Genomic DNA, 22,449 nt, shown 5'->3' with positions numbered 1-22,449 from the left:
GACACTCACAGTCAACGTGCTCGTGGGCGAGGAGTTTGAGTAGGTGGTAGGAGGGGCATGGTCATTCGACGCCCTCCATCATCGAGGAGGGGTGGTTTGAGTGGCTTGCAGACATATGTAAGGCGGGGCTCTAGTAGCTCACATCCTGTGCCTCATGATGACATCCCCCCTTGCCTACACAGCCACCACCTAGGAAGCCATCATTTGATGACGATGGTAACCTCATTAGTGAAGATGAGTATGAGCGTGTCTCATCATCCGATGCTGAGGAGTCATCTTCAGACTCTCTTGAAGAGTACTCAGATGGTTTTGATGATGATGATGATAGTGATATCTCATCATAGATTCATAGGTCTCTCTTTTTTTGTATCAGATATACTAGACTGTAGTTGTATCGCATGTTTTGCGCAGCCCATCCGACCGTGATGGTCATCCTCACGTATTCATCTCATTCTGTAATAAAATGGCTATTTCCACTTTAAACATGTATTCTATGATCTATCATTTAATGATTTATGGTTTTTAAAATATCATTTTAATTTTTTTCATACTAATATCGTACCGTACCTTATAAAATCATAAGGTACCATTTAGTACCGTATTTTGTCGTACCGTACTGTATCGTACATGACAACTATGTCTCCTAGTAAGCTCCAAAGCCATATTGTCTCACATGTGGTAGAAGATATTGCTCATTTCTTTACCTTTGTAGAAAAAATGACAACTATGGGTTGCTTCTTGCTACTTTACAAGATAACACTTGCATCCAAAACAAAGCAATATCTTGTCATTGACCTCCATTGGTCAACATCTCCGGTCCAATCTCAATCTGTCCGGCTTGAAAGAACCAAAGCAGAATTGCTAGTACTTGTTGGATAATGAATACCAAAATGGAGGATTCTCTTTAGGACTCGCAAAGTCCTTATTGTAGCCTTTGAACGAACCACCTTGGATTCACTCATGAAACCTGCAAGCGAATCTACAGGTAAGTACAAATCTATCCGAGTGTTAAGGAGCGATAACAATGATCCAATCAACTACTTGCAGTGGGTAGCATCCACCGTCAATGAATATGTATGGGCTGTAGCCTTCCAGTTTGGATCCATAGGAGTAGAAATAGCCTTGTATCCCTACATCTCAAATGTAGTAAAACGGTCCTGCGCATACCATTGTTGAGGGATGGAAATCCCCCTCCGAGTTTGCCAAATCTCATGACCTAAAAAGAAATGGAGAAGGCCTATATCCATCATCTCGAACACCTTGTGTAATGTCTTCTCTGTTTTCTTGATCTTTTGGGCATGGTCACATGTCAAGATCGTGTCCTCTAGCTAAGGTGTAGAGATAGAACTTGGGATTGGAAGAGAAATGCCGATACCCTAACTTTCCTTGAAGGAACGAGTCTATCATCTTGTTCCAAGCATGTGGAGCCTGTTTGAGGTCGTAAAGGGCTTTCTTCAACCTGTATATTTGTCTATTGGATGAGGAAAATCGAAGAGGTTACTCAACATAGGTCTTCCTTTGCAATGAGCCATCACTATGGTGCTTAGTCTTAAAGACCCATTTGATGCCAATCATCTTTCTATGAGTGGGCTGAGGTACAAGATTCCAAGTGCCATTCTACTTAATTGCATCCAACCCTTGCTCCACAGCCTTCCTCCAATGTTGTGATTGTAAAGTCTCCTTCACGAAAGTGGGCTCCCTATCTCTTAGGTTAGGATCAAGTAGCACGCATGCGCGGCGGGCATGGATATGGGCGTGCGTGCGCACACACACACACACATATACACACACTATGAACAAGTAAACAACAAGAGAGTAGAGTGCTAGAATGTCACATCTACTATGTGAGAATGAATGAAAGTACAATTCCTAAGGTATTAAGTACCACACCTATTGATGGGTATTCACTTAAGGAAAAAACCCTTCTCCAGCTAAAAGGTAAAAAGTGCTCGTGGATATGGGAGCATTCACAACAAAACTTAAGAGGAATGCGATAAGTGTAACAAATCCCCCTCTAGTGAATGATCTGAATGTATACAGGGAATAGATAGATTAATCCCCAAATGGTACGAAGCCTAAAGCCTTGCAAAAGGCTTCAAACTTTTCTCTAGAGAGAGCTTTCATAAATACATTTGCCAAGTTGTCCTGTATAGGGACATAAACCAAGCCAATCTCCCTTTCATGGAGCCTCTCTCTAACATAATGATAATGCAACTCAATGTGTTTAATGCGAGTATGAAAGATTGGATTCTGTATGTATCTTTTCATACCATGCCCTAGGTGCCTACTTTAAATCATAGAGGGCCTTATGCAAACAACACACTTTGATTTTTGATCCTTTTTGAACAAAGCCAAGAGGTTGCATGATATAAATATCCTTATGAAGATCACCATTTAGAAAGTAGTCTTCACATCCAATTGAGACACAAGCCAATTTTAATGAGTAGCCAAAACGATGACATTGCGAATGGTAGTTATACATGACGTGCGTACAAATGTCTCATCATAGTCAATCCCATGGTGTTGGGCATATTGAAATGTCCCCTAGGATCCAACTTGCACATGAGACACAACATAAGCATAAACTCAACATAAAAGGGATTGGACATTAGACTCACCTCTTAGTCGTATAACGAAACGGGCTCACCCTCGAGCCTAGGAGCTAGCAGCACTCGAGGTCATGACCACATCCCATCCGGTTGTACGAATGTGTCAACCAATGGGCCAAGAGTCCAAGAGTGGTGATCACACAATGAATGTGCATAAAAGGACATTGAGTCCAATTTATAGGTCTTGGCTCCCCCTAACCCCAAAGTGTCCTTAATGAGAGAGAGATAGGAGAGTAGAAAGCATGCTTGAGCAATCCTGGGCAAGGACCATCACAGCTAAGGGCTGAAGGGTCTCCAATGCATATCCAAAGTTTTGCCACCAAAATAAAGGCTTCTTAATAGACTTTCTCCTTCAACAAGTGGGAGAAACAAAAGCCACATGCCCTCTCTGATCCCCATAGCATCCTAGCTCCTCTAGCTCTGTATTGTGGTCATCCATAGGGACCACACGAGTCAAATAAGCAAGCTGGTTCAAATGGATCTCTCTATCATCCATGACTGCCTACGACTTGTAGGCCAGATGTACCAATGCGGTAGGGTTTATGCATTCATGTCCATCTCCTCTTTACTGTCTCTAGAATATATGCACGTTGTGTCTTTGTGATCACTATACAAGCATGTGGCTCCACCAATGCTGCTTTAAAGAAGTGAATGAGAAGGCCCATGGTAGACCCCTTGCAATCACTTATATGTAACACCCTATAAAAGGGAGTTACAACAATGATAACGGCACGGACTGTTTTGATAAATTTGCCCATTAAGCCACACACGCTACATGGCTTTGGTCTCCTCTATCTCATGCTCATCCCACTCATTCTATAGAGTGGACACCATTGTCTAGCACCGGACTGCACTGCTTAAAGGTGCTCGAGCAACATTAAGCCACATGCGTTGCATGGCTTTGGCCTCTATCTCATGCTCATCCCACTCATTCCATAGAGTGGACACCATTGTCTATAACTTGAGCAACAACCATATGCAAGCAAAACAAGTCAAAGAAGGCTTCTTAAACTCGAGTGTACTATGCTCATGATACATCATAAGTACCTTTACCTTTACCGTGAAGAAGGTGACAACGGATGTAGCTTTGCAGATCACCTTCTTCACCCACATGAGCTTTCCAATGTCCTCCATGAGCAAGTCCAAACAATGACCTGCACATGGAGTCCACACAATCGTGGAAAACTCACCCTCAAGCAAATGGCCCATGCGTCGATAATTTGATGCATTGTCAGTAATAACTTGTATCACATTCGATGGGCCCATCTACAACCATAAATTACAAGTAACAATACTTGGAGGTTAGGGAGAGAGAGAGAGAGTTGAGCCTTTCAAGTTTCAAGATTCAAGAATCAAGAGAGACAGAGGTTTGGGGGGAAGAGAGAATCCAGATAGATATCAGAGAGAATAGGGAGATAGATAGTTATGGATAAATCATAATGAAAGAAAGTGAAACAAATTTGAAAGGCAATGTATATCTCAATGATAACTTGCCGAATGTGGCGGTAGATGAATGCGCCCGTCGTTTTCCTCCCCCCCTTGTTGGTATCTGTGGCTCGCAAAAAGTAAGTGCCGAGTGGACATGAGATGAGTAGGTTGATGATACCCTGTTTCTTACGATCACTCCATGCGTCAGTGAGAATGGAGCAATCAATTTTTATCCATGCGGCTCGAATAGGATCAAGGGCTCTATCAATCCTCTCATTCTCTTTATCAATCTTTTTCGTCCTTATGTCCATGTGACACTAGTCCATCCTTCACATGGACCCACATTGACAATGGCTTTTACCATATTATTGCATTGCTCTTGCTTTAGGACATTGAATGCAATATTGCACTCAATCAATGTGCGTGCAATTTCAATGTCCGCAAGTCGTTGCCTTGCTCTAAAAAAGGCAACTAATCCATGCATATGATCTGGAGCTTGAGAGAGAGTGAGAGGATTGTCTCTTTGGTGTCACTGAGCCTCCACTCTTTGTCTTTTACTAGAGCCACATGTTGATGTGGACCTCCCACCACCAATGGTAGAGGTTTCTTCCACATCGGTCAAAGATATGCCCACATTTGATGCTTCCTCATTAGTAGGCATAGGAGTTGGTGCCGATACGCCACTTCCTTCTCCTCTTATAGATCCCCCTCTTATCTTGGCGAGAATCTTATTCGTGATGTTTTGAGGGATTTCCTTGCATGGAGCAACTTGCCCCCCGATCTTGGAAAGATGTTGGAGAAGCGGGATTGCACCACTTGTATAGCGCTTCTCGCAATACTTGCACGTCCAATGGTGGGAATTGGACATCTTTGTGTCCCTCTCCACATGGATGGTATGTAAATTGAAGGCCTCTTTCTTCTCATGAGTCATGGTGTTGATGTCAGATGGAGAGGCTTGGGGGAGAGAGAGAGAGAGTGAGATGCTGGAGTCTTGACTCTTGAAAGTTGAAAGAGAGGGAGAGGTTTGGGGTAAAGTTGAAAGAGCAAGAGTAAGAGAGAGGGGATAGGAGAGACTTGAGTCTTGAGCCTTGATAGGGTGCAGGAAAGAGGAGAGAGTGAGGGGCTAGAGCTTCACAAATCACAAATCAATTCAAGATCCAAGAGAGGGAGATGAGAATGGCAAATGCTTGTTGAATTTGTGTGGAAGCATGGAGGAGAGGAGCACCATTTGTAGATGAGAGAAGGATCAAATAGTCAAAGAAGGGTCAATAGTCAAACAAGGTTGCCGGTTGGATGGAATCCAAGGGGGCTGGGGGAGGAGTGCATTGTTGGAAAAGGAGGTGGGCTGAAGTATCCAAGGCTTTCCACCTCCCAAAGTGCCATGCAAGATGACAGGCCTAGAAACATACAAGTGGAATGTGGGGAGGCATGCTAGACAGATACATACCGTACCATACTGTATGGACAATACCGTACGATGTACAAATGTAACTATGAATGCAATGCATGATCTTGAACAAGGGTCTCAACATGGACAATAAGCTGAAAATGTGGGAAGTGACCCAATTGCAAGGACTTCCATGCCTCAAGATGTTGATGAGTAGCAAGAGGGTGAAGAATCTGATGATAGATCCAAAGATTGGATGAGGATAGCAGCAAATCTTCTTGTTGGATTGGCAAAGGATCCTTAGTTTACTCAATTCTTGAATGCGCCAAAGAAGGACAACAAAGGCAAAGAAGAAGACACCTTCTAGAGCTTCTAGACAGCCAGAAGTATATGTCTAAGCCTCCATTGGAAGAGCCCAAAGTTGCTAATGAGCACAAACGGTTGGTACCCATGGGATAGCAAGTGCAAATGCACGGCCAACTTGGTAGTGCCAATCCATGGGAATATGGAGAGCAGGATATTCATGCAAATGCAAACATGGACAATAAGGATTCTTTGGTGCTTGCACATTTTTCATGCGATGGTTGGTCAAGGATTGCATACAGGAATGTGTGGCACGAATCCGTATGGTACGCAGTAGCCAGTGCATAGTTTTCAACACCCAATGCATCCAAGTATGTTAGGTGGAGTGCACAATCCCATGTATGGCAGTACAAGCATGATGCCTGGAGCACAAAGTGGGCCATATGGAAATGTACTTGTATCCCTTGGGGTTGTTGGAGCACAAGGATCTAGTGGTGGTCATGCAAATGCATCTGATAGTGTTGGTTATCATGGAAATGCAGCTAGTGCACCCTTTTTGTAGTAGCCTATTTATGACAATTCGACTCCCATAGGTTCGGCAAAGGACTATGATGGGAGCAGTTGATTGTTATAGACATGCTTTGTAGTTTGGAGAGGGTGATTATGTATTGCAGTGTTTTGAAAAGGCAAGGCTAGAAAAGATGAAGGGCAAAGAGAGACTATACCCAAAGTTGAGTATGAGATACTATAGGCCAATTGTGTTGGAGAGGATCAGTGATGTATGTTATAGGTTAAAATTGCCTCCACATTGGCAGATACATAATGCTTGTCAAGTGAGCTTACTGAGGTCTTTTCATGGTGATGTGCTAGAGGATGTATTTGTTGAAATTCAGCATGAAGTTGAGGAGTTGGATGAGATATTGGTACACAGAGCAAAAGATTAGGGGTAGGGTTTCCAAATGATATTTGGGGAGGTTTCAAAACTATTCACCAATGGATGGAGGAGGATGACTTAGTAGACCATCCTTAGTTGTTATAGCTTTACCTTGATGCTTTCTTGTTAGAGTCGAGCTTAGTTAGGCTCAGTAGAGCAAGGGTCTTGAGTATTACTTGACGCTCTTGAGGGAGCTAGCACCTCCGCTCCTCACTGATGGATAGTTCTAGATGTAATGGATCTTGGATGTATTCAGCATGCATTATACTGTAGTTGATAGTATGTTTGCCAAGGGATCAATGTTCAGTGTACTAGTCACTATGTTTGGTATGGTTTATTATTTGCGGCTCTAGAACTATGCATTTGCATCACTTAATGCTCGGTGTAGCATCAGTTATGATCAGCATTGGATCATTGGTTTTTGATCATTACAAAATGTGCTGCATTAAAGGGCTGATTGAATGTGGGTAGAATTGAAGCGCAACAAAAGTTCGTGTTTTCAATGTTTGAGGGTTAGCAGGAGGGTTGCGCATCAACAAAAGGACGAGACAAACATGCAAGCACAAGGAAGGAGCAAAATTGTTGCTTTTCGCAGGTTTTTGCTATTCACGAAGGAGAAAAGACTTTGGTACAGATTTTGCATTTTCATTGTCTCTGACGGTTGAAACAAGTTCAAAGTGGGTGGACGAAGCCTTGACAGATTGTGTTTTTTGGATTTAGAGGGAGCTGCCCTCATTTTTGTGCAGGTTATTCAAGTGACAATGTTTTCTGAGCTTGATGTGGAGTTTCAGGCTATTATGGATTGTAGGGTCCCCGTGTTACCAGCTCTTCCTAAAGATTAGAAGCTCGATGGGGAGAATTACTGCATCTGGCGGGTAATGATGCTTGCTATCTTTGAGTCCTATGATTTGTTGGAGCCAATGGCTGAGCCATAGACCATCCTACAGCCCTTGATGTCTCCAAGATTTTTGCTAATGAGAAAGCTGAGTTAGTGAAGGTACAGGCACATTGGGACAAACTGAATGCTCGCATCTGATCATTTCTATTTCTCTCTTGCAGTCCAGCTGGGCTAGCTCACATCAAGCACTGCAGATCCCTGAGCCTTATGTCACTTCTAGGATTTAAGAGGAGGTGTCAGAGATTCGGTTGCTTTGACGAGAATAGGCAGTATAATGTTGTATAGTTAGTGCTCTCGGGCATATTTACACATTTCCTAGATCAGTTTGGACAGTTCCATGTAGTTGCCAGGTCATTTCCAACAGTTCTGGAAGTTAGGCAGGTCACACAGGCTGTGTAGGATGCCACATGGCAGGCAGATGATTTATGCAGCAGTTTTTATGATTATTTTATATTTGCAGCTGATTTTTGCAGCAATTGGCCAGTTTTTAACCGTCTCACCTGGCCATTTTTATGTATTTTTTATTGCCTATTTATAGGCTGTCCTGCCCTAGTCATTTTCACTTTTCTTTTCAGGTGGATAGAGATATTGTCCTGCAGAGATATAACCAATGATTAGTAGTCACACAATGATCAACATGACACTGAACTGAACCTCCAATTCGCCTGTTCCATAGTAAAATTGATTGCACAGATGAATTTAACAGATATCAGAGCCCACTGGTTGAAAAAATGTACTGCTGTTGTTAATCATGCTATCCATAATCCACCTTTCTTGTCTGCATGCTGCACGCACACCACCTCTTTTTTGGGGGAGGGGGAGTAAGAATGCTGTTTCTAAGTCTTTAACACAGTATTGCAGCCTCTCCATATATTATAAAATAAAAATAGTAAAAAAAGATTCTAGCCCCATTCTATCACTCATACTTGTCAATGCAGTGGGAATGAAAAACAATATGATTAGCCTAAATGCTTGTCCAAGTACATACTAGAATCATTAGAATTCAATCTGGGTAAAGAGCCTGAAGGTTCCAAACATCAATGTCTGGGTCCTCATGTTCAGAGCATGTACAGCTGCTTATTGAACTTTTGATGATGCCGTGAAGCATTATATTCAGAAGTCTGTCATCTTGTGCAAATGGGTTCTTTATATCTTATTCTCTTTTAATGAAGTAGAAAAGACACTTACTGTTTGTGTTTATGTTCTTTGTCTCTTTATGATCTTGTAGGTTCTTCCAAAATTGTCCACTCAAACCTTACGCACTTTGTTAACTTCAGATGAGCTTTGGGTTCTAAGTGAAGAAAAAAGGTATGATACATTCTATTATCTGCTGCCAGACTTGGGTGAAATGTGCCTATCAATTTTGATCTGATCCTTTTGAGGTTTTGCAGGTTCGAGTTAGCACTGAGTGTGTTGATCTCTAGAGGTGCATTGTATGACATTGAGAATTCTCAATCTGAGTCAGTTGCAGCATTGATTGGAGGGGAAAGTTCTCCAACTTATTCACTGCAGTCAAAATCTGGAGCCGAAAGCTCTACTGACGAAAATATGAAACCAAATGCCCTACTGCAAAGAACATCACCATCAGTGAGTGGAGAAGACTGTGGAAGGATTCAAGTTGCTCATGGTCTTGTGCTAGAGCTAGCAGATGCAGTTGTGGACTTCTGCAATGATGGTGCTCGACATACCTCATTGAGAAAGGATCAAGGATCTCATTCTCATCAGATAGCGGGAGTTATGTATGTTTACAGGAGTGAAAAACCAGGATCTCCCAATAAGTCTCAAATTGAAGTAGATATAGGAAACATTTGTAGACCTCTTATAGAAATCCGCAGAAGTATGGAAGCAAATTCAGGTGGAGAGGCATGCTCGAGCCGTGATGGGCAAGATAATGATTACTTTGGAACCCATATGAACTGTTACAGCATTAGAGATCAACGCCAAAACTGTTCTACCAGTCAGATTTCCCCTGCTGGCAGGAGTTCCCCAACTGACTGGTCGAGGGATGGGTTACCTTACCCTGGTCTTTCTTGGGGTGGAAGAGTAGTAGGGAGGAGACGGATGAAGGTGTACCCTAATCAGAATGGCTGGGTTAATACTGAAGATTGGGATGCCTTTCTGAGTGTGTTTGAAGGTGGTGGTGTCCTGTACTGTCACATGGCCTTTGAAGAGTTGCTCCATGTTAGAGCTAGGCTGGAGGAACTAGGTTTCCCTTGTAAGGCCGTTTCTGATGGTCTTTGGTTGCAGGTGTGTGATTAAAAACCTACTCATTGATATAGGGAAATCCATTTTTCATGCCAAAAGTGTAATAGCTACTCTAACAAGGCCCTGTTGTGCAGACACTTCTCAAGCAACATGTCCTGACCATTGCTGCTGATACATGCAAGACGTGCAGCCTCTTTGTGACTTCATGCAGTTGCAAACCACCATATAACTATCCGCATTGTAGGGTGCCTCCAAACTTTTACAGGGAAGACCAAGATAGGAATGCGATTGTTGTTGCAGCAAGTGGGTTTCATAATGACACTCAATCAGGAGTCAACAATGTAGCACCTGTGCAGGGCAGGGTTCATGTTAGGGGTTCTGTTGATGGACTGGCTGGCATTGGACGTGGTACAACATTTGGACCACCTGGAGGTACATGGTCATCATCGCGCTTTATGTTCACAAGGATTCCTTTTGCTGGGTTTGGGAACAGGCATGCTCAACAGAGTACAGCAACTGACCAGTCAGATGCAAGACTGGATTTAACTGGGATGGGGATGCCTGGTCATTCAGCTGATGGTTTACCTGCAGTAGTTAGTCTCAGCCAAGGCAGCAGTGGTAGTGCTCCCATGCACTCAAATCAAGTTGGAAATTTAGAAGATCAAAACATTTTCGGTAGGGTGGTTGGAGAATCTAACCGGACTTTGGAAAACGCAAGTCTTGCATCTCAAAATGCAGAAGCAGAGCATGCTTGGGGCCAAGAATGGGAAACAAATGATCCTATTGCTTTAGACCTGGAGACTCCTCTTAGAACCTTCCCTCCGTTTCGTTTTGGGTATGCTCAAAAGACCAATAACTTTAGTCATTTTATCTGTTTTGTCTATAGAGGCTACAGAATGCTGCATGTTTAAGTTGGTGACTTTTGTGTTTACTCTTAATCACTACACTTGATTATTCTCAGGTCACATGATTTTCTCTTATTGTATGAGTGCAGAGTGGAGTTTGACAATGTACATCGGCTTGCTGATGGGCAATCTAAACATTCATCTGAATCATTTTATGCAGGATCACTTTGGAAGGTCAGGCCCATGAGTTTTCTGTTCTTTTTTTATGTGGGTTTTCTCTTGTGCTAATATCTGTTTCTGCAAATTATTTCAGGTCAGCGTTCAAGCATTTCATGATGAAGATCCACAAGGTCGTCGCACCCTTGGTAGGCCCATGTGACTATTATAGCCTTTAAAAGAAAATGATTGGGAGTCCAATAACTTAAATGTACCTTTGGTGATTGTTGGATGACCTTGGGTGAAGCCTTAGAAACTTGGTAATACAGATAGCGAAAGTATGTGTATGTGTTTCTTCTAGGTTTAATGTTCAGGTGGTCTAAATGTTTGTCAGTCCAGAGGATTTATGAAATGATAAGTGATGTTGGAGAAATATCGTGTGATGATTGCTCTTTGCTTCAGTGTGTTTGAAAATTCAGAAGGCTACAACCCGTGTTTTTAACAGGTTTGTTTCTTCATCGCCGCCGGGCTGAAAATATGGATGCTCATCGCAAGGTATGCATGTTGGTTTGTATCAACCTGTAATGTTATATGGAAGTCTCAAGGCACACATATGGCATGAAGCACCTTGTATGTTTCATGTTAATTTTTTGTTTCTGTTCACATATTGGATTGTTTTGTCTGTGGTAGGTCTACCTGTATACAGACAACAGAGAAAAAGTTACAGCTCGATATCAAGTAAGATTCAAGATTTCTAACTTTGTCTGATTTATGTTACAGAAAACGTTTATCTTTTTTTCATGATCTTGTTGTTTTAAACTGCTTCCTGACTTAACCTAAAAGGCCTTGCTTTGACTCATTTCCTGACACTGGCTTTTGGCTGAGTCTATATCAGGGAAACCCTTTTAACTTTTCATGGTATCACCAGCATGTTGTCTACGTAAGAAAAGGACTTTTGTTTCTTTGTTTAGTGTTAATTGATTCATAGCTTAAGTGAGAGCCTAGTTCTCAACAGAGACTCTCTTTGTATTGCAAGTTCACCTAGTTCACATGTCAAATGCCTCTTCAATCATAGGCTGCGAAGCAAGTTGATCGACCTGAAGAACCTCATGTCCACCTTTCCTGGACTTCCTTCTTCTTGATTTTCCATGTTGCCTAGATGATGAAAAGAGGAAAGAACATGAATGTACAAATTACACACATAGAATGTATGATGACAATCCAAGGGACACACAAATGCACCTCTCTATGAAACATTAATTATTTTCATTGTCTATCCAAACCCTCCATGTTGCCTAGATGATGAAAAGAGGAAAGAACATGAATGTACAAATTACACACATAGAATGTGTGATGGCACTCTAAGGGACACACAAATGCACCTCTCGATGAAACATTAATTATTTTCATTGTCTATCCAAACCCTCCAATGTACTTTGGTGCAACTTGAACTTGATTCCATATCAGGCACATCAGTCTCCAATCTTGAAGCACCTAAATGAAATGCCACTAACGTCATGGCAAAATTGCCCAGGGATGTGAGGATCACACAATATGTCAAAGGTTTCCAGCAGAGTTGTAAAGTATATGTATGATATTATAATGATGCAGCCTGAGTAGAAAGGGGTGCATGGGATAACTGTAGGTTGGCCGACTGCCTATTAGCAGCATAAGGTTGTAAATTGTTGGTGCATTTCATGCTGCCACACACGCACAGAGTAAACCATCCATCTCTCTCTCCCTCTCTCTCTCCCCCCCCCCATATTATAAATATAATTATATATATAAATATAATTATATATATAAATATAATTATATATATAAATATAAAATGTATGTATGTAAGTAAAACACAAAATGACAAAAACAATCAATAATAGAGAAGACAAAATTTGGGGCTATTGCTGGTTTCACTCGATCATGCAAAGCCTTGGGCCATGGTTTGATCATAGATAACAAGATTCTTATTTCAAACCTTCCCACACCCTCATATAGGAATGGTGAAGGGAAATTATAATATATTTTGTACCTACTAGATCGTGGATAATGCCTGCACATGCAACTATGTTGCCCAAGGTGTATGGACAAACTAAATCCTTGGCTATTACACCTTAAGGATTGGATGTGAGACTCCAAATGTACCCATTTCGATCTCGCCCGCCCCCCCGAAACAGCCCCCCCCTTCCCCCCCCCCCCCCCCCCCCCCCCCAAGGATGATGAAGAGCAGATTGGGTAACGCTCAATGGAAGGAAATGAAACCTCCAGGTGATGGACTATGCTTCAGTTGCTTGGGATATTGCTGGAAGTCTGGGTGAAGTGGAGGAGATTGTTTGGCATGAACAACATGCATTTTGTAGGCCATCTCTTGGGCTTGCGTTGATGTCCTTTGATCCATGATCCGGGCTCCCTAGGGATTTAAACAGTTATCAAATGCAGTTGTTCCTATGACGGTTCAGCCGTTAGGGTTTTTATTTTTTATTTTATAAAAAGATACTTTGTGTCTCATTAGCACATAAGTGTGACATTATTCAATGTGATTGCCTTGAGCGTTGTTCTCTCTCTCACTCATTAATATACTACTTATTTGTGATCGAGTATCATTGTGCATCGATTAATTCTTTCATTCTCATTCATTTTTCATTAAATTAATCACACAATTGGTCCATGCCTAGGCCAACAGTGTTGTTAGAGCAAAGTTCCTTCATCGCTCTCTCCATTGCTTGCAATCATTTTTCACACAGTCATTGTCATTCAACACCACACCTCGGCCGGTTGCCACCCGGAAGCCGTTGCCATTGTGCTAGCTTGCGTTGCCTCGATGAGTGGTTGTTGGTAGTTGGATGCCATTGTTTTGATCATTGTTGCCGCCACTTGATCTTATCTTCAACACTTTGCTAGGCTGGTTTAGCATCCCACTAGTCTAATCATTGCCTTGAACCTTCCGTCCTTGTCACACTGCAACATCTTTCTTCAAATCGTCCCATTGTGACCTGCAAACACCTACACCTTCAAACATGTAGTGCTTGATTTGTTGCCTGTTCCCTTGACTCGTTCTCTGTGGGCTATGTGCTTGAGCCTTGCGACCATCACACTTGCGCCACTGTGTAGCTGATTTTTCGTCAAAGTACCACTTGCCTCTCATTGAGTAGTCGACAGGCTCCCCATACTGATTGCCAACGTGCTGCCTACGTCAATCGTTGTGTACTAGCCGACAAGTTACCACCCTTCTGTGACCTACTTCAATTCGACGCCACCTGTCATCTTCCACCCGTTGACATGGATGCAACGTCTCGTCATTGACATCCATGTCAACAGGTTAGCTGAAAAGTCACCTGTCGAGTAGCCACATCAATTGCTGACAACGTGCCAAGCCAGAAATTGCAAACGCAACATTCACAGGAGAGAGAAGATGGTGACCAACTACCAACTATAGCTAACATCATCTAGTTGATGGCGATAGCTCCTAGGACCTAGGGACACTTGCAAACACGCGAGGAAGGTTGGAATTAGGCGCCAGATGGTAGGAGGTGGCTGGTGGAAGCTTTGATCGTGATGTCTGTGAACTGGGTGTGGGCAGTAGAGTTATGGCTTCTGAAACTCGTGAAAACGAGATTGAAGAAGAGTGGTAGGCTACATGTATATTCATAGAAATTTGGGGCAGCCAAGTTAGGGTTTTGCATGTGGGACACAATAATTCTCTAGGATCGTGTGTTTTTTAAAAATAAAAGGTTTTCTTCATTAATTAAGCATGTTTTGGGGCTGTTTAAGTTAAACTAATGTATTTTTAGCTCAACACCTCCTCTTGGGGCCCAAAATTGAGCCTTGAGAAATAAGCCCTTGATTTATATTTTTTAAAACCTCAAGGTATCCCACCCCAAAGTAGCCAGGGCATTAGGTAAAGGGTGCACATTGACTGCCCAGTGATCTACGAAGACTACATAGGCGATGGTTATTTTACTAAGGGAGCTCAAGTGATCACCCCAAAGAGGCTAGGGCATTGGATCAAGGGTGCAGGTCGATTGCCTAGGGTCCTATTAAGGCTTGCAAAGGCGGATACAACAACTCATAAAGAGAGTCGTAGCCAAGATGTCCTAAGCGAAAATGCCAAAGATGCCTAGAGTCAATAGGCTCCCGTGTAGTGGCCAAAGCTTGGAAGTGATGAAACTCCGAATCATCGATAGTAGGCTTGGTAAGAAAGTGGATCATGTGGTAGAGGCCATTAGGCTGTGCCTTGCCGTGAGCAATCACTAAACCAATCTGAGAGTTTAGGACCTCGACTGTGGTTGTTGTGAAGAAAACTGCTCGCCTCAACTGACAAAGCTGTTGAATGGACAGCAAGTTTACCCCAAGTTGGGAGACATGATAAGACATCATTCAATGAAGCAAGATCAAGATCCAAGTTAGTGGGAAAATTCATGCGACCTTGGGCCTGAATCTTGATTGAGGAGTTATTTCCTACGCGGATACTCTCGGCTGCAAGGGCTTGGGAAATGAAAATATCCGCTCTAGGAGTCATGTGATGGGTAGCCCCACTATCCACAAGCCAAATAGGTACTGATGTGCTTGACTGTGACGAGTGGGCCTTTGCAGGCATCTCATCAAGAGGCAACTTGTAGATATGAACGAGACTCGCATTCGATGTCTGTAAGGAGACGATATGGGCCTTTGCAGACGAGTCAAGCCCACCCTCTGGAGTTCAGTAGTTCCCCGATTGTGATGACGGACCGGTGGTAGTATGGGTTTGGCCTCTCCACTGCCCCTTCTGAGGGTTGCCACCTGCCTACTTTCCTTGTTGGGGGTTACCCAATTGGGGTGCGGGGGTCTAATTCTTGGATTTGGGCTGTGTACCTCTTGCCCTAGATCGACACTTATCGTCATAATGGCCGGCCTTTTGACAATGTTGACAATACCTATTCTTTTTAGGTACATTTTGCCATCTTGGTTTAAGTGTTGATTGATTGTGTCCTTGGGATTCACTAGCCCTATTTTGATTTTGATTTTGATTCTGGTTTGAGTTTTATGTGCCCTTGCTTTGTCACCCCCTCTGAGAAGATGCAACAAGGGCCCCCTTTATCGAGGATATATTATGAAATTGATCGAACAACCGTACGTAACACAATAGCTGATACTTAAACTCATAAAATTTGGGCTTCTCAGGTTGTGAAATCACATGTTGCATAAAATGGGAATATTTTCTTGGTAGCTTGTTAAGGAACAAGGTAACTTGATTGTTAGAGGACTTAGGAGCCCCAGTGGTTGAGAACTTGGCGAGGAGACATCAATACTTAGCTAACTTGACTTTCAAGTCATCTTTGTTTGTGATTTTGAAAATTTGGAGCTCATGATTTAAATTGATGCAATGGGTCCTAGCCCGAACCGCATAGTGGTCAATCAAGTGTACCCAACGCTCCGATGCTAAGTTGAAATGTTGAAGATGAGAGTGAAACACAGGCAACAAGCCTTGCATAAGCTCGACGATAGGTGGAGGCGTTACGAGCCATCCATGAGTAGACAACCTCGTATGGAACAAAGGCAGGATCATGTTGGGGTTCCAACCCGTGCACTAAATCCTATAGATTCTGAGAGTCTTAGGACATGCCTCATCAAATTTGACCAAATGGTGTAGTTTGACTCGTTGAAATGAGTCTTGTCATTAAATGCATGCTTGGCAGAGGAGGAACTAGAACCATGAGGTGTTTGGGAAGATGGAATAAGATGGAGGATAAGATGGTAGTGGTGGTGGATAAAAAGTAGGAGGGGGTAAAGATGGATAGACAGAAATAGGTTGTTGATGTTCAATGAGTGACGATTGCTGCAGAGGTACCGAAACAAACATAGGTCCATATGATACCATAGGTGTAGGTGGAGGCATTGGGACATGATAGCCTTGTCCTAATGTCGGACGGGCATCGCAAAATGATGGATAGATGGAATAAGATGGAGGACAAGATGGTAGTGGTTGTGGATAAAAAGTAGGAGGGGGTAAAGGTGGATAGGCAGAAATATGTTGTTGATGTTCAATGAGTGACGATTGCTGCAGAGGTATCGAAACAAACATAGGCCCATATGATACCATAGATGTAGGTGGAGGCATTGGGACATGATAGCCTTGTCTAAATGTCGGACGAGCACTGCAAAATGATTGGGTGGTCCACTAGGTAATGCTATAGAGGCAAGCTCTGATACCAAACGATCGACACTCGAAGAATGCCTTGGAGGGGGAAAACTCGAAAGTGTGTGTGTGGAAGAGCGAGCCTCCATCGTAGGTACACTATTCTGAAACGAGCATATAGAGGTCCTAAAGGCTATGCCTAAATGTGCAGAATCCACCAATGTGGTGTGCGGTGGATAATGTGGGGCATTTAATGGAGATTGAAAGAAATGTGCAACAGAAGATGAGGGAGGGATAGGGAGGAGCCCAAATGGATTTGTGATGGATGTTGTGGGAAACATTGTAGGTTCCTTTTGTCCATTAAATGCACTAGATGAAGATGCATTTGCTCCATATTGACCATGAGAAATAAAATCATTTGAAGGAAAAGGAAGGGTAGGAATACTTACAATTTCTTCTTTTAGCTTCTTACCTAGTTTTGAGTTCATGAAGAAATACCAGTCCTTCTCATTACTCACAAACCAAAGCTTGTTTTAAAGAGTCCCTTCTTGATGAGCATCTCTTGATCCAATAGAAAATATAAAATTAGTTGGCATAGAATCTAAAATAACAGGGTTCGTATCTAGCATTGGAGAAGAGAAGTACTGGGGAAGTGATATGTAATCCGAGCCATTCCACTTGTGGATGGCTGATTTGTAGTGGAGATTTTGAAGGTCAGGCCTGCTATATCATTAGTTTTGCGCACTGAATCTAAAGGAGAAAGTAGGGTTTTTTGACATTCGAGCTCAATTTCATCCCAATTTCTTTGGAAAATTCGGGGCTTTTCTAACATTCGTAAAATTTCATCAATAGCGAGGCTCAATTCACCTTGTGTTGTCGCATTCGACAACATTTTAAAAATTTTTTCATTCAATTTCTTGATTTTCTCTTCAGTTTTTGAGTCAAGTTTGGGGCTTTTGCCCAATTGCATCATCGAGGTGCCCAAAATTTGGGTTTTTGCCTCAATTCATTTTCTTGGTTCTCAATGTGCTCAAAAATCATATTATTTGGCTGCTGGCCCCGTTTTTTTCTTGACATTGAAGACAAATTTTATTATTTCGGCATACTATTGGGAAAATTTTCAGTATATTCTGCTGCTGTCCACATTATTGGAGCACTTTTAGCCATTAATATCTGATTTCAGCATATTGCTGATTGCTGCCTTGATCGGGTGATATTTTATTGCTGAAATTTCTGCATATTTTTCTCTCTCATCAGGCGGAAAACAACAATAAAAAGTTATTATGCTTCAAATTATTCGACCTCATTGAGGCAAGCAACATCTCTTCTATGAGTGGCTTATTATTATTTGGGCATCTATGTTCTCTCTCTTCACTTGGAAAGTATTATTTCATTGCTGAATTCCACTCATGGCCAACAATGATAATGACTTGTTGGGCATGCTTGGCATTGATGACAAGGTTGACGGCACAAATTTTACATGATACGACATGTTTTTGTCGCAAAGAATCTGTGGTATATTGCAAATGACACCAAGCAAAGGCCGGCTTATCCAACACCCTCACCACCTCCCGCTTTCACATCGTGAGGCACCACCTCCCGCTTTCACATCGTGAGGTGGCTCTCGTGATGCCAAATCATCATCTTCTTCAACAATATCTCCCACTCAAGATCAGATACGATGGGATGGCTGTGACACCCAAGCACATACTTTAATAGCTTTATAGGTGAACAGAGTTATCATTCCATACATCAGAATAGAGTTATCATTCCATACATCAGATCATGCAAAGTAGCCAATGTTGCATGGTAAAAGCTTACATCATTATATCAAGTGCTCAATGAAGCGCATGTTGCTTACCTATGAAAGAAATTGGAAGATGTTTTCATGGAAGGAGGTAATACAGATGCATGTCTCACTTGCATCAAATATCTTATTAAACAATTATTAAATATTGATGAAGAAGTTCATTGTTCCAAATAATCAGCTTGTTTTCATAACTCTTAATGGCCTACTAGAGTCATATCAAGGCTTTGCTACCACCTTGCGGTTGGTAACTATGGGTAACCGAGTTACCTATAGTTTCGATCAGGTCATGTGTCTTTTGTTGCAGGAAAAACAAAGCATACTCAACCGCAATGCTATCATGGCGACCGAACAAGCCTTTTCCACCCATCATCATGCAAAACCCAAATCGAAGGTATAAAACAAGGCTGCTGGTAAAAAATCAACAAACTTTCATGTTGGTCATTCTTCTATATCTACCCCTTTTCCATCGGAGATAGCCTTTCATACTGGTCCCATCCTCTTCCAATCCTTCCAAGGGTATAGTCAGCAAACCTAAGAGATGTAATTATTGTTGAAAGGCAAGGCATGACATCACGAAATGTCATAAGCGCATTGCATCGGAGAAGAAGAAAAAATAGTCTGGTCTTGTGCTTACACATGAGACCGTGAACTATCTCAGCTCAATGATTATACTTTTTTCATTTAGTGTCAGCATAATCCTTCTATTCATGTCACATGATGCTCAATTTTCTATCACTGATATGGCTTCTACTTGGTATTTAGACAGTGGTGCATCTAACCATATCAACTCTTGCCGAGCATTATTTTCATCTCTCTAATATACCTAAGGGGAGTACAGTTTTTTTTTGCAAGTAAAGTGTGGCTCGTTATATTACTCAGAAGGCTGAATACAACGTAGTGCACATGCTCAACAGACTAGCTGGAGTTGTTGCAAATCACAAATCCATCATGTATACAAGCCTCTCAAGGTGGTCTGGGGGGATGGGGGCAAGAAGCCATTGGGGGGGAGGGGGGTTGAATCGCCAATCTGAGGCTGTCCGCTTGCATCATGAAGCACAGGTTATGGCCGCCCCAAGTGCGCAGAAAGTGAAAATTGAGTTCCTAACGGGTTCAAGACTCGCCTTGCATCTGGTCCAATTGGCCGCGGAGGGAGTGGATGATGGAGGTCCAAAGCTCTGCCAAAGTTGCATATAATGAATGGCAATTCCTCTCAAAAACCATATGATAGCGAGCCTTCCAAATGTGTCATCCTATAAGACTACCTATGATCTCCCATACCTCTGAGCGCTCTGCTGTGGGCTCCAATACTTGGCGGATGGGTAAAGCCTCCAGGCCGACCACTGCACAAGAACCAACCTCGATGAGAAAAATCGTGTCCTGCATCTTGGCCTCATACAAGTGGTGACGACCCTGGCTAATTGCTTGCCAGCAAAAAGTCCCCTACGAGATACATCCAAGGTTGGGTGCCACACGGTGGAGAATACGGCAAGCTCCTCTCCACACGAGCTGTGCCGTCTCGCAATACCACAGGCAATGCTTTGGAGTTTCCAAATGCTAATGTGGGCAGTGCTTACAACCTCCAGCCTATTGCATCTGGGCCAACCAACTCCCAATAGCTAGACCCCCATGTGCCAAAAGCCAAAGGAAATATGACACCCTCCTCGGCCTCCATCTCTCCCATACGCGACACCAAAAGGTTCGATGAAAGGCATCCGTGATGCTATGCTCCGCCTAGTATCTGTTGCACGAAGGCGCCCAATCCATGTCTTCTTGCATCAATATATGTCTACCAATCGTGGCTGTGCACTCCAAGAACCTTAGAGGCTTCTTGGTGACCACAGTCGCCAGCCATAGCCACTCTCCAGGATTCCACTCCAACTCATTAAGTGGCCTGCTCTCCCATATCCAAAGGCCCCACTCTCGAAACTCCTCCCATGGCACATAAGGGTCTAGTCGCTAGGTCTTGCCTTGGAGTCTGACCACACGGATTCTCCTCCAGGAGAGGATAGCAATCTCCTCATCTTGTTGTCCTCTATCAAGAGCCCGATCCCCCCCCGTGGCTGTGTACTCCAAGAACCTCAGAGGCTTCTTGGCAACCACAGTGGCCAGCCATAGCCACTCTCCAGGATCCCACTCTAACTCATTAAGTGGCATGCTCTCCCATATCCAAAGGTGCCACTCTCGAAACTCCTCCCAGGGCACATAAGGGTCCAGTCGCAAGGTTTTCCCTTGGAGTCTAACCATACGGATTCTCCTCCAGGAGAGGATAGCAATCTCCTCATCTTGCTGTCCTCTATCAAGAGCCTGGCACCAACCGCCCCCCCCCCCCCCCCCCCCCCCCCTCCCTCCCTTTCCCCCTTTGGAGTCTGACCATACGGATTCTCCTCCAGGAGAGGATAGCAATCTCCTCATCTTGCTGTCCTCTATCAAGAGCCTGACACACCCCCCCTCCCCTTGTCGGTGAGAATCTAGCAGCCCACACCTCCCCAGGCTCCACTAGCTCTCGGATCGAGGGATCTAGCCACTCCTGAGGGATCACTGAGTCAATCTCCCTCCTCAGCTCAGCACCTCACTGACATCCTGGTGCCTGTTGCAACACCTCCTAATTCTCCATCTTGTACACCTCCCTCCACGTCTTGATAGTACAAGCAGGGCCAGCCTCCCAGCAAGCCCACTAGATGTGGGATCACTCATCTATCTGTATCCCGTCCTGATCTTTGACCTGGGGGTTCCAGACCATTGGCTGTTGGCGGTCTATCTCCTCCTGGCATCCTAGGGGCCTCTAAACTAGGGCCTTGCAAAGGCCCACCCACACTCCAAGTAAACTGCGGTGGAAGGAAGATCTGGGTGGCGTGATGTGGGCAGTTGTGAAGATCCATCTTAAGGATGGCCTCCAACCCCCGCCAAGCCTCGGTCTACACTCTTGGAGACCCTCCTGCAAATGGACCTCTAGGTTTTCCCACTTGGTGTGAGACCACGTAAGGGGGAGTATAGTTATGTTGCTAATAATGCCTCTTATGCAGTCAAAGGCATTGATCATGTGTAGGTTGCCTCCATGTTGGGCACTCCTTGGATATTGCATGATATTGTCTATGTGGCCGGCATCAAGAAGAATCTTATCTCCATTTCAGCCATTGCAACTTTAGGGTGTCGCTTTTTTGATGGCCCTTATGTGTGGCATATGGCGATCAAGTTTCTTTTTTCATTGTCTTGATAGGCACCCTCACTAAAGGTCTCTATTGTATTGATACTTATGATCAGCAACTTGCTGAAAGTCCTATTGATGGTGCCTTATTAAACAAGGAAACTATTCATGATACACATTTATTGCATTAGAGGCTTGGCCACATTAACTATTGAGCATTGATGAAGCTCCAGTTAGAGGATATGGTCAAATATCTTCCAGAAGTTCACTTGCCATCAAATCACATTTGTGAAGGTTGTTTACTTGGGAAGATGCATCGATTTTCCTTTTCCAAGGATTCTCATGTTCATTCGCCATCTATTTTGCATCTTCTTCATAGTGATGTTTGTGGTCCCATGTGGGTCGAATCCATTGGTGGTCCTATATTTTGTCACATTCATTGATGACAAATCTTGATTTACTTGGGTATATGGGCTGAAATCTAGCTTTGAAGTCTTCTCTTGCTCCATGACTTTTATTACCATGGTGGAAAACCAAAGTAGCTTTTGCATTCGGACCCTTTACATTGACAAGGGATGTGAATATCTTTCTAAATAGTTTTCAGAGTATCTTGCATC

General features: G+C 43.2%; 1 protein-coding gene across 2 annotated transcripts in view; it reads left to right on the top strand.

Annotated features, from left to right (window-relative positions):
- The window catches only part of LOC148034646 (BTB/POZ domain-containing protein), a 132,152-nt gene that overhangs the window by 93,221 nt on the left and 16,482 nt on the right, over positions 1 to 22,449 (top strand). For both annotated transcript variants that reach the window (XM_087679580.1, XM_087679581.1), the window contains exons 5-11: positions 8,788 to 8,867; positions 8,951 to 9,806; positions 9,899 to 10,599; positions 10,759 to 10,843; positions 10,923 to 10,974; positions 11,271 to 11,320; positions 11,456 to 11,503. In XM_087679580.1, coding sequence (XP_087535706.1) covers positions 8,788 to 8,867; positions 8,951 to 9,806; positions 9,899 to 10,599; positions 10,759 to 10,843; positions 10,923 to 10,974; positions 11,271 to 11,320; positions 11,456 to 11,503 — 1,872 coding nt within the window. The remainder of the gene's footprint in view (positions 1 to 8,787; positions 8,868 to 8,950; positions 9,807 to 9,898; positions 10,600 to 10,758; positions 10,844 to 10,922; positions 10,975 to 11,270; positions 11,321 to 11,455; positions 11,504 to 22,449) is intronic.

Source organism: Lygodium microphyllum, chromosome 6 (genome assembly GCF_053477565.2).
Source record: "Lygodium microphyllum isolate KBCC chromosome 6, Lygodium_microphyllum_v1.1.10, whole genome shotgun sequence".
NCBI classification, from domain to species: domain Eukaryota; kingdom Viridiplantae; phylum Streptophyta; class Polypodiopsida; order Schizaeales; family Lygodiaceae; genus Lygodium; species Lygodium microphyllum.
The sequence above is the reverse complement of the archived record's forward strand: the minus strand, read 5'-3'. Positions and strand labels throughout refer to the sequence as shown.